The 12,412-nt window shown below is 38.8% G+C and overlaps 1 protein-coding gene and 1 long non-coding RNA gene across 3 annotated transcripts; one reads left to right on the top strand and one right to left on the bottom strand.

Moving 5' to 3' along the window:
- Positions 1-2,334: 2,334 nt before the first annotated feature.
- Positions 2,335-11,823, top strand: LOC144082664 (cationic amino acid transporter 2-like). Of its 2 annotated transcripts, none has more exons than XM_077609948.1 (12): positions 2,335-2,496; positions 3,405-3,781; positions 3,873-4,028; positions 4,203-4,368; positions 4,508-4,644; positions 5,524-5,746; positions 6,845-6,984; positions 8,924-9,026; positions 9,415-9,629; positions 9,771-9,937; positions 10,028-10,136; positions 10,269-11,823. In XM_077609948.1, the coding sequence occupies exons 2-12, from the start codon at positions 3,412-3,414 to the stop codon at positions 10,421-10,423; spliced, it is 1,941 nt and encodes a 646-aa protein (XP_077466074.1). In that variant the 5' UTR covers positions 2,335-2,496; positions 3,405-3,411; the 3' UTR covers positions 10,424-11,823. The 2 variants fall into 2 exon arrangements, with proteins under 2 accessions (XP_077466074.1, XP_077466075.1); XM_077609949.1 differs by lacking the exon at positions 6,845-6,984 and adding an exon at positions 7,194-7,330.
- LOC144082666 (uncharacterized) lies at positions 4,190-12,404 on the bottom strand. The gene is made up of 4 exons (XR_013303294.1): positions 12,044-12,404; positions 10,197-10,364; positions 9,809-9,952; positions 4,190-4,320 (listed from the first exon to the last, which is right to left on the bottom strand). It is a non-coding gene; the product is annotated as an uncharacterized LOC144082666 (long non-coding RNA).
- Between the last annotated feature and the right edge of the window lie 8 nt (positions 12,405-12,412).

A 12,412-nucleotide genomic window follows, 5' to 3' on the forward strand; every position in this document is an offset into this window, starting at 1 on the left:
GTAAATGTAGGACTTATTGAGTTATGTATAAAATGTCAAAGGCTGTCGGAGTATCTTTATCTCGGCAGTGTAGCGTAAGAGCCTAAAACAAATATTTAATTATCCTAGGGTTGTAATGTCATAAAACCCCTTTGAGCCAGTTATTTAATGCTTAGGTTGTAATCCTGGACAAACATGACCTACATATGATCGACCAATTTTGACTTCATTTGCAGAATGGTTACTGTTAGTGTTTTGTTGTTTGTTAATGTGTAAGAGCTTGTATTATCTATTAATATTGTCATACGTAATCACCCCCAAAAAAACAAAGTACTTACACAGTATAAATCAGCAAATGGCCCTTTTTAACGTCTTAAACTTGCTCACAAGATCAGTCAACTGCCCCAAGAGAGAATTGACACATAATCTTCAAGGGGGCTTCTGTATCTGGAAAGTAGAGTGCCAAGGTCCTTGACTTGTAGCCACCCTCACAGCTATCGTAATTGAGTCATACTTTTTCTGGGACTTCACCTGTTTGCACAAAGGAAATCGCTCTCAGCAGTTCACTGAGGTCAACATATGGAACAACGAATGCACAGATTAGTCCTCATCCTGCTTAATAAAAAGAGAATTACGTTAAGTAAGCACAGGTAATGGCTGCAGGCTCCTGCGCTGATATTAAAAAGATCATACATGAAACTTTTGTAATGTTGACCTCAATTCAAAAAAGCATGGGGTGAAGTTTTTTATTTATTTTTTATTCTTAATTTATACTTCAACACTGATCAACCTGAAAAATCTTGACCACTTGCATGGTCTTGAGATACTGTATTTAAGATGAAGGTATTTATTCAACAATGTTTTACTTCTGTCTTTGAAATTGTCCATATAGTTTGATCTGCCTCATTTTTTTTCCAGAAAATATATGAAGGTGATACCTCCCATCCGTGTTAAAGTTCACTCAAGCATTCCCTGGTGACAACAGTGGTTAATTGGAACAGTCTGGCGTCTACAAGGCAAACATCACTCACTCTGTTGACCATACCCACGTTTTTTTGAGATAGGTCACGCAGCCATCGGTGGGCAAATGAATTCAATTGGCTTCACAATTAGTGTGAGTCAACAATGAGTCGGGAGAACAGGGGGTTGCTTTCTAGCATTCCCTGGTAACAGGATCTCAAATGTGGTTTATGTAGTAGCTGCAACACTTTTTACTTTATCTTTAAATATTATTTTGTCTGTTTGTATGCATACAATAGATTGGTCTGTCTATCTGTTCATCCATCAACACACTCAGAGTGAACAGTCTTTTATTTTTGTCATTCCTTTTAGTTTGGAGCTCGCATGGTTTCTTTGCAGGACAGCTGTTACCTTCCCACTGATGTTTGAATCTGGTTTGAACTGGTTTTCAGCAGAAATATTTCCTGCTATCAGATGCAAGCGGCACAGTGGGCAATTGGTTAGCACGTCTGCCTCACAGTTCTGAGATCAAAGGTTGAATCTCCTTCCTCTGGAGGATGCATGGGTATTCTCTGGAAACTCAGTACTCCGGTTTCCTCCCATATCCAAAAAACATGCATGATAAGCCGCTGGTTGAACACTTTTGATGTATGTCCCGGTGTGACAGGATGTCCTCTACCCACAGTTGGCTTGGATAGGCTCCAGCACCCCTGCATCCAATGTGAGGATAAGAAAATAAATGAATGAATGAATAATACCAATCGCTCCACAACAGCTGTATTGAGAGGTGGTGGTAAGATTTTCCTTTTCCTCAAGAGTTATGTGCATCTGAAGTTACCAAGATTTCTTTTCCCTGATATAACCCCGATGAGCAAAGGTCAGTCAGAATATCGATTCATATCTACATGTCCAATAGCTCAGACAACATTGAGCAATAGTATACTGTTATGGAGGACCACTGACCATCCAACACCCTTACTGTTGTCCGTCCATCCTTCAGTGACCAATCAGCAGCTATGCTTTTAGCAGCACTCCTCTCGGCTGCACTGGGTAAACACTAGTGTTTGCCGCATTGTTTGTCAATGCCAGTTGCCTAACCATTTATCAGTGCTTGCTAAGCATCTGCACCTGAGCAGCAGGCATTTGTTGAACTCAGTGGGTTTAAAGGCAATTACTCCCACTATAACTCCATTCTACTCCGTCTTCCTATCTGGCACACGCATAATGCCAACTTGTAACAACTTGTGATACACTATGATAATATTCCACATGACAAGCATGGAAATTGGCAATGGGGACATCCTCCCCAAGGCTATGTAGTTCATATAAAAGAATATTCAGGACAGAGGGGAGGAGTAAAAAACTTGCACTGCAGTTTCCATAGTTAAGCAGTGAATTAGTGACGAGTCCAGCATTCAGTCAAAACTTTAGGCTGCAGCTCAAAGGACCACCAGTTTGACTTTTATGGAGGTGCGAACGTTCCATGTGGTCAAATCTTGATACTTGGCACTTTTCCCATCTGAATTTTGGACTCCCTTTGCCGAATTAACCTCACAGGTAGGAACATATTTCTGAACATCCATGATTGTAAATGTTTCAGATTGTCAACCTGCCCTTCTTAATTGTTTTAGAACCTTAGCCGAATCATTATTATAAGAAAATATGAAGAAAAGAGTATTTAACATATTGTGGGGCGAACATTTTTTTTTAGGTCCATTCATTTGGCCCATTTTCATGAACTATATATATATATATATATATATATATATATATATATATATATACATATATATATATATATATATATATATATATATATATATATATATATATAATAATAGAAATGAGCTGTTACATCAAAAATTCACATTACATGGTTCTCTGCAGAGATAAATGTGTAGCTGTATGGTTTTCATGGTTAATTGGGGTTTAAATAAAGAAAGTAACGAAAGAACAATGATTATCAGATATTTATTTTCAGTTTTTATATTTATATTCCCTTAGGTAGGTCATTTGATATCACTTTCTCTCCTCTCCACTTTGGTAAGACAGTTAGAGGAGCCCGCAGTCGCTCTACTTTTGGTGTACTGTAGTGTAATTGCTCTACGGCAATATTGGAATGCGGTTGCTGGGTCGTAGTGATGCATTCATCTTGTTAGTGTACAGCCCTTTGAATTGTCCGATCGCCAGCATAACGCCAAACAATTGATTTATAATGGGATGCTCACTCATTGAATAGTACCCAGCAACATGCTTTGGCAGCATTCCTAAACTGTAAGTCATTTCTACTAGAGAGACACACTTCAGATCCCTCAAAAGCGTTTGGTCTCACCATGTTTTGTCTTTGTGTATTATATAACACATCTTTCAGCGTTTACTAAAGGATGTGCCTATCAACACAAAGGAATGGAAAGTTCAAGTATTTATGCTCAGATATTCTTAGAAATTCTCCTCTGTGTTAACAGTGACAACATGTTAGCGCAAGTTCTCTCATTTGGCCGTTCCTTGGTGCGCCGAAAGTTGGTTGACCTCAGCAACTTGGACGAGTCCAAGCTCTGTCGTTGCCTTGGAACTGTGGACCTGATTGCCCTGGGAGTTGGCAGCACTTTGGGTGCGGGTGTCTATGTCCTGGCTGGAGAAGTAGCCAAGGGAAACTCTGGACCCAGCATTGTCATTTCCTTCCTCGTTGCTGCTCTGGCTTCCGTCATGGCTGGCCTTTGTTATGCTGAGTTTGGAGCTCGTGTCCCAAAGACTGGCTCAGCATACCTCTACAGTTATGTGACAGTTGGGGAAATATGGGCTTTCATCACAGGTTGGAACTTGATCCTTTCCTATGTTATTGGTGAGTTACTGCCCCTTAACTGATGTATTTGGCTGTAACTGTGAGTGTTGATCCTGGTTTCTAGATGTTTTGTTTTATTTTTGTGTCACAGGTACATCCTCCGTAGCTCGAGCTTGGAGCGGGACTTTTGATGAAATGACAGGAGGACATATTGAAATATTCTGCAAAACTTACTTCAGCATGAACTCGCTGGGTCTGGCTCCATACCCTGATTTCTTTGCAGTCTGTCTGATATTGTTGCTGTCTGGTAAGAAATAGGAAAAGTCGCATTTCTATTACTTACTAAAGTAATACTTACATTTCTAGGAAACCATGTTACTATTGGAAGAGCCTTAATTAGACTTAGCATTAACAATGGATGCAAAGTCAGTTTGATTCAAAATTGTTAATTTTTGTACTTATTTTCTTTGTGCTCCTGCAGGACTTCTGTCATTTGGGGTCAAAGAGTCAGCCTGGGTAAATAAAGTCTTCACCTCTGTCAATGTGCTCGTACTTCTCTTTGTCATCATCTCCGGCTTTGTCAAAGGAGACAGTAATAACTGGAGAATAACAGAAGAATCTCTGGTAAATGTCACCATAGTAGCCAGGTAATGATTTTCATTTAAAGATCTGCATTGGACTAAATGAGTTAAAAATGTTAACACCAGCAACACCAGTCTAAACATTTTTTAAACAATGCACAGCACCCTGTCTGTATTGCTGTATAATGCCATATGGTTGTTATAGGAACCTATCAGTCGTTGGCAATGTGAGCAGTGATTATGGAGCTGGAGGATTCATGCCATACGGTTTTAGTGGGACATTAGCTGGAGCTGCAACCTGTTTCTATGCTTTTGTGGGCTTTGACTGCATAGCAACTACAGGTATAGAGCTTGGTCTTATGAATGTTTTGACGTTCATCGGTGTTGGTATAGAGCAGGGGTCGGGAACCTTTTTGACGAAGAGAGCCACAAACAATTCATATTTTCGAACGTTATTCCTTGTGAGCCATACTACGAATTTAAAAGTCAAAATATATTCATGTAAACGAGTGCCTTTTCAATTTTTTTTGTAATTTCACCATTTTTAAAGTGGAAAAAACTGAATATTTTTGAAAGATTCTTATGCTGTTGCTAATCAATGAGAGGGTGCATTCCAGAAGAGTCTAATGCAAAAAAAATGAAGATTAAAGCAAAAAAAAGAAGATTAAAGGAGTTCTAAATGTAATATCTCAGTTCTGTCAACAGCGATTTCCATATTTTAGCTCACAGGTTAGCAAAGAGCCAGATGCACCAATCAAAAGAGCCACATGTGGCTCCCGAGCCATAGGTTCCCTACCCCTGGTATAGAGTGTAGTTGACGACTGTCTTTTTTAGTATTAGGGCTGGGTGATATGGTAGCAAAAAAGACCAATCTTTCCTATAATATTTTATTTTAAATCATCTGATTGTATGTCATCTTTTTCGTGTGTGCGTATTCGTCATTCCCCGGTAAGTTTGTTTCTTTGTTAAATTTTTTCAAGATCTATAATCCAAATCAAATAATTACCCAGCCCTAAAACTATATACAGCCTATACGATTACTTAGTATCTAACACAGCGCAATGTATATATATTGTGAATGTACTGTCAACAAACGGACTTGCCACACCGTTGACCAAGTGAAATTTATTCATCATACTTTGTACATTTAATTTTTTTTGTCGGGGGTGTAGGCATGGGCCCACATTTTAGATCACAAGTTCGACTTGTTTATCCCTGCAGGTGAGGAGGTGAGGAACCCTCAGAGGGCCATTCCCATCGGCATTGTAGTGTCACTGACTGTATGTTTCCTGGCATACTTTGGTGTTTCCGCTGCACTCACACTCATGATGCCATATTACCTGTTGGATGAGAAAAGCCCTCTGCCAATGGCTTTTGAATATGTGGGATGGAGCCCTGCCAAATATGTGGTCGCTGTAGGTTCTCTATGTGCCCTGTCTACAAGGTAGCCAACTGACTTTATTGTATTTTGGATACACATATGTAATCATTGTGCATGCTGCCAGTCTTAATATTGGAATGATTTTTGCTGCTATGGGATATTGTTGGTGAAGGGCTTCCTCTTGTCAATATCTGCATTGCATTGTATTGGACTGTTTAAAATCTAAATGGCCAATCATTCAGAAAAATACGAAATGATTGAATAGGGTAGACTCCAGATATTGTATGTCATGTGAATTTTTTTTTAGGTACAAGCATATATATAGATTAATCTCAATCATTAAAAGAGGAGCACATTACATAAAAACATTTAGTAATCCATGTTGTACAATAGTACTAAAAAGTATATTGAACATAGGGTTAATATAAAAGAGAAATAGTCAACATCCATCAGCTGCCATGAAAATGAAAACAATGCCAATTATTTAGTTTGAAACAAAAATAAATCATATAATATAACAACAACATTAAAAACCACTTCAATAACAAAAACAAAGTGTGACTAAATAAAAGGCCCTTACACCAAAACAGAAAACAAGTCTGGAGCCAATTGTGCCTTTCTTGCTGAAAGTTCATATTGATTTGAACTAGTTCTTATTCATTTTTCTTCAATGAACATAGAGCTTTCATTGTGCATTCTTCTATAAAAAAAATTCAACATGGATGTATTGACAGTCTGCTATCTGCGATTGTCCTCATATCCGGTCATTGGCAAGTCATAACTGTGTTGTTTGTGCAGTTTTGCTATCTACTTAGTGTTTTGATTGGCTTCATTTAGTTGATTGATGTTTGCTTTTGAAAAAGCACAAATAGCCGTGACACGTAAACAATAAAATAACTGATTTGAATGCCTTTATTGTCATTATAAAAGTAATACATTGAGATTTAATGACAACACTAACTAAGCACAAATTTGTGCTTTCTTTGGTGGAGCTCATCAAATTTCAATAAGTGATACTTGTGGACAATTCTCCTTCAGGAAAGAAAGGCACACCCCTTCCACTGTAAAGCTGTGAAATATGTTTGTTGTGTGTACTCAAGTGTGCTTTGGGGTGTTTCGACTAATATGTTGGTCTTGCATGTCTCTTGCTGTCTCATGCAGTCTGCTGGGCTCCATTTTCCCAATGCCTCGTGTAATCTATGCTATGGCAGCGGATGGTGTGCTTTTCAAAGCCTTAGCCCAAATCAATCCTAAAACGAAGACCCCTCTTATTGCCACTATGAGCTCCGGTGTAGTAGCAGGTGAGATCCAGGGAGCGATAAGCTTCTACACCAATCAACTGTGAAAGAAAGTACTGAATAACAAAAATCATGGCTCCCCATTTGAACAATTTCTTGTGAAACTCTTCATTACCACATGCCTCTATATACATGGGCTTTCACAGTTGTGCAGGTGAAGTGTGTTCTTTCCTCAGTGTTCTTCAGTTAACCATGAACCCTCTTCTCCATAGCCTGTTGGGCGCCATGTTTCCCCTACCACGCATTCTCTTTGCCATGGCACGAGATGGCATTCTGTTCAAATTTATGTCCAAAGTGAATAAGCGGCAATCGCCTGTGGCTGCCACCATGGTGGCAGGTACCACTGCGGGTAAGCAGCCAAGACAAGGAATAGCTTATTGTAGGGGCTTGTGTTGTGAACTTGGTTCGTCTTTCAATTGTCATATGGAGTTAGTGGTGATGGCTGCATGTTCAAGTTTGTGATTGTTTGCTCAAGTGCATGTGTATTTTTATATTTTTTGTTTTTAAGTGAGGTGGCCATTGTAGACTTTTTGTTGTGTCTCATTTTTTTCATATTTTATCAATCGTGGAGGCAGCCACTTTTTTATATATATATATTTTCTGAAAATAAACATGAAATTGCACAATCACCATACACATACCGCAGCGTATAAACATTTTAATGAGGATCAGCAGTATTGGAAATGGATGGTAGTAAAGTGTTCTCTCATCTCAAGTTGTACTGCATCTTACAACCGGGTTACATCCCACACAGGCACAGGGAGAACATGCAAACTCTAGACAGGAAGGCTGGGGCCTAGGATTGAACCCTTGATCTCAGAACTGTGAAGCGCACCAGATAACCACTATATCACTGCATCACATTTTACTATCCAATGACTGTCAATGTTTGTCTTGAAATTTTTGGTTTATATATGTTTTTATTGGATAAGGCCAAAATATAACCGAAGAGAAGGTAAGAAGAAGAGTATTATGCATCCCAAAACATATTTTCAGTTATCCTTTATTTGTATTATTCATCAATCCATGAATCCACTATCTGCATTGTTTATACTCACACGCATTGCAGAGGTGGTGAGGCCTGTTAGTAGTATATATCCCATTTTACCATGGGTACACCATGAACTGGTTACCAGCCAAACACAGGGCACACTCCCAATAACCCCTATGGACAGGGTAAAGCTCTCTATAAACCACCAATGCGTACGTCGATGGGAAGTGGGAGGAACCTTGACAACTCGGTGAAAACCCACGCAAGCACAGAGTCACTATGTCAACTCCATACAGCGAGATTGGACTCTGGGTTTAAACCTTTGATCACCAAGCTGTGAGACTGACGTCCTAACAAGTCATTCAACATGCACCTTTAATCATTTTGTTTTGCTTTTTGTTGCTGGGACATCACTGTTGAGTGTGTTCTAAAGTGCTTTCACTTATGCAAGATCTTAACTTCGGAATTCAACCAGATTTGTTTTATTTTTGGTAGCAATTATTGAATCTGCTGCTCTTTCAATTTGTCATCACAAATTGCTTTCAAAGTGCAGAGATTTTACGATCAACAATCCTCTTTTTGGGTAGAAAGCACGTGCACCATGCGTATTTGTGTCATGTTGTTTTAAAAACAACTTGTTGAATTATGGTTTTATGTTATGACGTTGTAAAGAACAGCATATCTCCCTACTGAAAACTGCGGCTGTAACAAAAGAGAAACTAAGCAGCACCACTGTTCACATCAAAAGACATATAGTACACAATTATGCCTGCTGCTTAATTAGATGAAGGAAATGTATGGCTATCATTGGTGTGCAAATGACTGCATGGACTATACCTGCAAAAGCAAATGGTTTTGTATATAATCTGGTGCCGCCTGCCTTTCAGAAAGGATTGATCTTGCACATGTTCAGGTGACGTGTTTAATTGTGTTGTGTCTTTTTCTGTACAGCCATCATGGCTTTCCTGTTTGACCTCAAAGCTCTCGTTGATATGATGTCTATTGGTACTCTTCTGGCCTACTCACTGGTTGCTGTGTGTGTACTAATTCTCAGGTAGGTGCATTTGCATAGTAACCAACAATACATATGCTTTTTTACGTACACATTTTTTTGAGAACCCACATGGATAATTATCCCTTAAAGAAAGTTCACCTTGTGATGTCATACATTTGAATGTGACTATATTGTGCAGTATGAACAGTAAGGCTTTCTGGGTGAGTAGACTGTTGGCTCAATGCGTTTGTCCTCACCGTGTGTGTAATTAACTTGGACGCTGCCTAGGCAAACCAATCAAGAGTGAGATTTTATCTGGTGAACTCCAGATAAACATACATATCCTCAGGCATTCTTTACAAATTAGAAATATGAGGCTTATTGTTTTTTGAGGCAACCCCTGAATCCATTAGCTGAAAGTCAATCAGTCTTAATGACTGACCCCTAGGTACCAGCCAGACGGCGCTTTGGAGCGTCGAGGGGGGGAAGCCTCTAAAAGGGACTATCGGTTTTCTGAGGAAGGAGAGTCTGAACTCACTGAATCTGAGTACCACCTCAACACACTAAAAGCAGGGGACTCAGTCCTGCAGGCAGTTCTGCAACCACCCACCTCTCCCTCTGAGCATTCCTCGAGAGTGGTCAACAGTTCCATTTGTTTGCTAGGTGAGACATCTTATTATAGCTTTGACTTTAATAAACCTGCTGTTCTTCAATAAATAATCAAATAAGTATCATTAACAAAACGAAGATATACCTTATTTATTCAAAATGAAGTGCTTATGAGGGTATCTGTTGTCCAAACAGTACTATTGGTATGTGTGATCAGCTATCTGACCACTTACCACAACGATGCCATCATTTGTATTGAAGTGTGGGTCCTGGTATCACTGTCAGCATGCCTCGTTGTGTTGGTTGGTTGCATTGGCATGATATGCAGACAGCCTCAGACGACTCAGAAAGTTTCCTTCATGGTATGTATTATACATCTGGAAACAAACTGAGGTTGATTAACTGGAAAAATCTCAAGGTTATGTATGGATGTGTGTCTGTTGTTATGACAGGTTCCACTTTTGCCATTTCTACCAATTCTAAGCGTATTTGTTAATATTTACTTAATGGTTCAACTGAGTGGTGACACCTGGATACGTTTCTCTGTGTGGATGGCAATAGGTAAGTCTATTTATCTCAAATAGTCAATAAGCTGGCACTACACATATAACCTTAACTTACCCCAAGCCCTTATATTTATATTCTACTGTGTTCTTCCTCAATCCTGTTTCAACATTCCATCTTCTCGCTCAGGCTTCTTGATCTACTTTGGCTATGGCATGTGGCACAGTGTGGAACGCCACCGCTTTCTCCAGGGTAAGAGCAGGAGTGCCAAGCCTGCCAGTTCTTCTGCAATGGAAAACCAAGAAGAACGGTTCATCTCCCCAGAGAAGACCAGTCAGTTTTAAGACTATTATACTCAATTTTAGCAGCAATAGACTGTGACATGAAACACAGGCCCAACACACATGCAACTAAAGCCTCAAGGAACTTGTACAAAAACTTATGTAACATAGGCTCACTATATTAAGTCTGTGAAAGCCATGTCAGTATTATGTGTCATTGGTCACATGATGAGCAGCTGCTCTCGTTTGATCGCTTTCATTGAAATGGACCACAAACTATGTATGAGCCATTGTGTTTATGACACAGTGGAAAGGACAGGTAACACACTGGACAGTAACTTTCACGCAGGCTAAAGCTGTCAGTACAAGGTGGATGTGTTTACCATGGATGTTACTTGTTAGAAATGTCGCTTCTCATAAGCAGGTTTGTCTGCTTAATACTTTGACTGCCTAATGGACATTTTTGCGAAAATTAAAACAGTTTCATGGCAGGCCTAAATAGCAAAAATGCCCCCCCAAAAACGTTTTGAACATACATATACATACATACTAGAAAAATAAAATTTTACGGAAGCATTTATCCTTCCAGCATCGGGCAGCGCAATTCATCAATCAATACATTTACTGTATTTTGGACGCAGCAATTCTGTCATAGGTTAAAAACCTTTCAATAAATGTTTACTTTATTTTGCAGTCTTACTTTTTTAAACCATTATTTGGTAGGTTTAGTAAAGTCTTTGTATACCAGAAAAGGGAGGAAATGTTCCTGTTAGTGTTATGTAACAATTAATAGTCCCTATATTCTAAGCTGTTGCCAGTAAGGGTATTGTTAAGCAGTGTTTCTATAGAATATGTATTTTGTTGTAATTCCTGAAGTCAGAATGAATGATGATATTTGATTACAATTTAATACAGTGTCTGCCTTCAATTTGTTATGACACTGCTATGTAATGAATTTTAATATTGGACACCTACACTTACAATTTTTATGATTATGTATGATTATATTATGTATCTGGAATGTACTGACCTTATTCTGTCTGTGAAGCTTCATAAAATGTGAAGGGATGAAATTAAGATTCCGATAAATAGTTTATAGAGTGGTTTCAAAGACATGGTTTTCTAATACGCACTAGCTTATTCATTTCCTGCACTGCACTACAGTCTACTGGTTTTCTGTGGTATGACATATTGTTGAAAAGGGATCTGCAGGGCATGAGCTTCCACTAAATACAGACACTCCTCAACTTACGAACGCAATTGGTTCCGAGCGATTGTTCATAAGTTGAATTTGTTTGTAAGTTGATTTAGTGCTATATTTTGTATTATAATTTATGTTTAAGGCCTATATAAGTATATTGAAGGTTTATATAAGTGCATTTGTATGTTTAAGGCTTGTATAAGTAACACGCATTGGTTTGTACTGAAAAAAAAAACATTTAATAAAATGGAGAGAATATGTACAGTACTGTAGAGAGAGAGATAGATTTATGTATTAGAAACTGGCCAAAAGAAGCGACCTAATGACGATTGCACAGTTTTCTTCTTTTTTTCATCATAAATGATGCAGGAGCACTGTATGGCATCATTCAATTGATTTGCAAACTTTGTGCAACGTTCAATATTTGGGTCCTGCTGCTCGATCTTTCTGTTTATAAATGGTACTGAATGTGCAACGCTCACCACTTTCTGACGCGCATCAAGCTTCGTTATTATTGCCACTCGTTTCAAATGAAATGGCTTGCCTCTTCCTTCCAACTCCCTCAATAGAAGCCTTTAGCTTTTTACCAACCATATTCAATATTGGATGCATGAGATATTTAATGATACAAATGAAAAAGGTTCTTTGCACACTGGAGATACATTCACGCACTTCTTCTTCGTTGCAATGCGGAAGGTAGATGCTGGGTGAGCTGAGCTCTCACAGCGCCAGGCGTCGGTATTAGCGGCGGAAAGAAGTACTACTCCGAAAAAGACGCGAAATACAAAATTGGACTTGCGAACATTTTTGGACTTAAACGCAATTTGCAGACATGTTCGTATGTACCGTTG

The sequence above is a fragment of the Stigmatopora argus genome, chromosome 9, assembly GCF_051989625.1.
Source record: "Stigmatopora argus isolate UIUO_Sarg chromosome 9, RoL_Sarg_1.0, whole genome shotgun sequence".
NCBI lineage: Eukaryota > Metazoa > Chordata > Actinopteri > Syngnathiformes > Syngnathidae > Stigmatopora > Stigmatopora argus.